The 4,760-nt window shown below is 43.7% G+C and overlaps 1 protein-coding gene across 1 annotated transcript in view; it reads right to left on the bottom strand.

The window, feature by feature from the left end:
* Positions 1-4,760, bottom strand: part of LOC109912326 (angiotensin-converting enzyme 2-like) — a 55,694-nt gene that overhangs the window by 12,155 nt on the left and 38,779 nt on the right. The window contains exon 10 of the mRNA XM_048602545.1: positions 3,031-3,089. Within this exon, the coding sequence (XP_048458502.1) occupies positions 3,031-3,089 (59 nt within the window). The remainder of the gene's footprint in view (positions 1-3,030; positions 3,090-4,760) is intronic.

Below are 4,760 nucleotides of genomic sequence, written 5' to 3'. Positions count from 1 at the left end.
TATACCCACTGTCTACCCTGTTCACCCACTCCTATACCCACTGTCTATCCTGTTCACCCACTCCTATACCCACTGTCTACCTTGTTCATTCACCTATTCCTACACCCACTATCTATCCTGATTCACCCACTCCTATACCCACTGTCTACCTTGTTCATTCACCTACGCCTATACCCTCTGTCTACCTTATTCACCCATTCCTATACTCACTATCTACCCTGTTCACCCACTCCTATACCCACTGTCTACTCTGTTCACCCACTCCTATACCCACTGTCTACCCTATTCACCCACTGTCTACCCTGTTCACCCACTCCTATACCCACTGTCTACCCTATTCACCCACTCCTATACCCACTGTCTACCCTGTCAATTCAGCCCGAAACATTGACTTCCCTGCTCCTCAGATGCTGTCTGACCAGCTGTGCTTTTCCAGCTCCACATTTATTGACTCCAGCTTCCAGCATCTGCAATCCTTACTGTCTCCAGGTCACCCACTGCCCGCCCTGATTCACCCACTCTTAAGTCATGGTTGGCAATTTCATATTTTCATCTGGATTTGCAGGAGCATCTTACAGACAGAATCATTGTTGCTCACTAGTGATTAATCATTTTAATTCGCAATTCAGCACACCAGTTATTTATTCACCCAGCAACAGAGCCTAATGTTGAGTATTGCATACTGTTCCTGAAGACTAGGAGTACCAATTGTCTGATGTTGGGATGCAGCTTTTTTAGCAGCTTGAGTATAGTGATTGCATGCCTAACAGCATGAGATACACTTGTATTGTGACTGAGTTAGCTAAAGTGGACTGGGAATATGTGTTTAAAGTCAGGACAGTAGAGAAACAGTGATGTACATTTTAGAAGAAATCAGCTCTCACCAAAGATCTTTTCCATTGAGAGAGAAAAAAATGCCTCAATAAGGTAGTGAAGGCTGGCAGAAAAATGGAAGAAAAGTCATACAATGTTGTAAAGTGTTAGGAAAGAACTCCAGAAATATTTTAGAAATCAGCAGAGGATGCCAAATATATTGGGAGAAAATAAATTATTGTGGGTAAATAATACTGTTGTACCGTAAATAAACAGGAAAACAGTAGCTAAACGGAGATTTGTTTTCTTAGAGGGTGAAAGGGGAAACAAAGTTTTGAGCAAGAATTTGATACCAACTTTTACCGGGCAAGCCGCAAGAAGTATCTCATCAACAGCAGAAAATCAGGAAGCAAAAGGGAAAGGAGAATCTAAAATGATCACTATCATTGGGGAAAAAAGTCTTGGAAAACTAATGGGACTGAAGAATGACAATCCCTTTCGACCTGGACAGCACCTCAGGATTTTAAAACAAAAAGGTGGTTGCAGCGATAATTGATGCATTGGTTGTAATCTTTCAAGATTCTCTCAATTCTAGAAATGTCCCAGAAGATCAGAAAACCACTAACATAACACCACTATTCAAGCAACGACAGAGAGAGGAAGCAGGAATCCATCCCCCCGTTAGCCTAACATATATTATTGGGAAATGCTAAAATCTGTAAAAAGAAGGCAATCATAAGACATTTAGAATAGAATCAGGCAGAATCATCATGGCTTTGAGAAAGGGAAATCGTGTTCAATGATTGAATTAGAGTTCTTTGATAATGGAACAAGATGGATAGATAAAGGAGACCCAGTAGATGCAGTGTATTTGGATTTTCAAAAGGCATTTGGTAAGGTGCCACTTAAAAGATCATGCACAAGGACTCAAAGGTGTTGTAAGTGATATATTAGCATGGATAGAGGATTGTCTGAACTTAAAGAAAGAAATCCAGGATAAATTGCAGCACGGTGGCTCAGTGGTTAGCACTGTTGCCTCACAGCGCTAGGGACCCAGGTTCAATCCTAACCTTGGGTGACTGTCTGTATGGGATTCTCCCTGTGTCTGCGTGGATTTGCTTTGGTTTCCTCCCACAGTCCAAAGATGTGCAGATTAGGTGGATTGGCCATGGGAAAGCGCAGGGTGGGTCTAGGTGGGATACTGTTCTTTGGAAGGGCAATATGGGTTTAATGCCTGTTTGCACACTATATGGACTTTAGGTTGCAGGTACTGGAGCCTGAAACATTTCAGATCTGTATCCATGACTTAGCTAGAAGACATTTACCAGTTTGTAGCCAACTTTGCTGATGACAGAAAAATATGCAGGAAAGCAAGTTTTAAGGAGGTCACAAATAACCTTCAAAGGAGTATAGAAGGATGAAACACACATCTGGCAGATGTAGGAAAATGAGACGTTGTCATTGGGTAAATTGAAAAGTAGAATATTAGAGAGACTGTGGGACGCTGCAATACATCTGAACAGTCTTGTACATGGGTCACATAAAGTGAGCAAGCAGGTACAGTAAGTCATCAGGGAAAGCAAATGTGTGTTGACCTTTATTGCAATGGAGATTGAATGTAAAAGCAGGGGAACCCTCCCACTGCTGTACATAGCACTGGTGAGACTACAGCTGGGCTAATGTATGTAGGTTTGGCTTCCTTATTTAAGGAGAGGGATGTCGGAGCAAATTAGTGCAGGCACTGGGATCTGTACTGTAAGCAAAAAATGCTGGAAATCTCAGCAGGTCAGGCAGAATCCATGGAGAGAGAGCAGGCTAACACCTCGAGTCTGTGATGAAGAGCCACCTAGACTCGAAACATTAGCTTGCCCTCTCTCTACAGATGCTGCCCGACCTGATGTGATTTCCAGCATTTCTTATTTTCAGTTTAGGAGAGGAATACTTGTTTCAGAAGAGGTTCACATTCACTCCCCTGCGATAAGAGGATTGTCTTCCAAGGAAAATGTTGGGCTTGTACTCTTTGGCATTGAGAGAAAGAAAAAATTGAGATAATCTTAATGAAACGCATAAATTCGCTCTTGTGGGGGAATCTGAAATGAGACAGCACAACTGGATCAACTAGGATCTTACTGATTGGTGGAGCAAGCTCAAGGAGTTTGAATGACCCACTCCTGCTTCTATGATGTTATGATTTTATGATAATAAAACCACTCTTACAGCATTCTCTCCAAGGGCTGCCTTCAAACTAATCCGTACTTTAATTGCATCCTTTTTATCTGAAAATAGAAAGAAGGAAGACAACCGATGACTGGTTTGATTCAGAATCTAGCACAAGAGCTTGAAAATTAATTTTAAAGTCTGAAGTAGACATTTTTATGCAATGATATACATCTTATTTGTTTAAGGACACGGTGTGCCAAACTCTTGTGCCCCTCCAGCCATTACGTTAACCAGGAGTCTTCCTGATCCACAGTGAAGCTTTTGAATTGTCTTCATCTTTTTCACAGTTCCCTTTGGTTAGCTCAATTCCCCTAACCCATTCTAACCTACCTCCCACTGACCTCAGATAACAAGGTGTAGAGCTGGATGAACACAGCAGGCCAAGCAGCATGAGAGGTGCAGGAAAGCTGATGTTTCAGGCCTAGACCCTTCTTCAGAAATCACCAACATTTCTGAAGAAGGTTCGAGGCCGGAAACGTCAGCTTTCCTGCTCCTCTGATGCTGCCTCGCCTGCTGTGTTCATCCAGCTCTACACCTTGTTATCTCAGATTCTCCAACATCTGTAGTTCCTACTATCTTCCACTGATCTCAGCCAGGAGAGTGTGAATTAGGGCCAGGAATAGGCCAGTCATCCCCTTGACCCAGGTCTGCCCCTTAGCATCATCATGGCTGATCTGAATGCTCCACATTCTCACCTAGCCCCAGATAACCTTCCACCCTGTTGCTTTTCAATGATAGATCCAGCTTTGCCTTAAATAGATTCGAAAAGTTTGGCTTGCACTGTCCTTTTAGGAAGAGAGTTGCAAAGTCACATGACCCCACCCCGGGAAAACAGTTCACCTCATCTCTGTCGTGACTATTCCTTTTTAAGCATTGCTTCCCTGATTTTAGATTCTCCCACAACAGGTAATATCCACAAGAGTAGCATTTCCCTCAGCATCTACCCTGTCCTGAAAACCTCAGGATCTGAGATGTTTCAGACAAGTCTCCTTTCCTCATAGGTCAATCCACCCATTCCAGGGCCTAGTTAAGGAAATTCACTTCATAAAGCTCATCCATTTAGAATAGAATCCCTACAGTGCGGAAACAGGCCCTTCGGCCCAACATGTCCACACCAACCCTCAGACATCCCACCCAGACCCATCCCCCTATAATCCACCTAATGTACACATCCCTGAACACTATGGGCAATCCACCTAGCCTGCGCATCTTTGGACTGTGGGAGGAAATGGGAGCACCCGGAGGAAACCCACGCAGACACGGGTAGAATGTGCAAACTCCACACAGACAGTCGCCCGAGGCCGGAATCGAACCCAGGTCCATGATGCTGTGAGGCAACAGTGCTAATCACTGAGCCACCGTGCCGCCCCCAATTTCTAGCCTCTTCAGCAGCCTCGGTTGTAGTTGCCCAACTCAGAGAGCATGCTTTCAGCTACCTGCACCCTAAGCAGGGCATTCCCCTTCCTAAAACTCTGACTTGTCACCCTCCTTTAAGATATTCTTTAAACCCACCTCGCTGACCAAACTTTGTCCTAATTCCTGAATGGCTTACTGGGGTGTTCTCTGATGTTAAGGGGGCTATATAAATATTAACTTGTTGTTAATGTCATCTTCCCCTTTGATGGCACTCACTTGCGCTAACTAAATGTGTTCACTATGGGGAACCATAAGGTTTTAGCCATTCTGGACTATGGTGACCTGTGTGATCATTTCTCATTCTCTCCTTC

Source organism: Rhincodon typus, chromosome 11 (genome assembly GCF_021869965.1).
Source record: "Rhincodon typus isolate 14 chromosome 11, sRhiTyp1.1, whole genome shotgun sequence".
NCBI lineage: Eukaryota > Metazoa > Chordata > Chondrichthyes > Orectolobiformes > Rhincodontidae > Rhincodon > Rhincodon typus.
The sequence above is the reverse complement of the archived record's forward strand: the minus strand, read 5'-3'. Positions and strand labels throughout refer to the sequence as shown.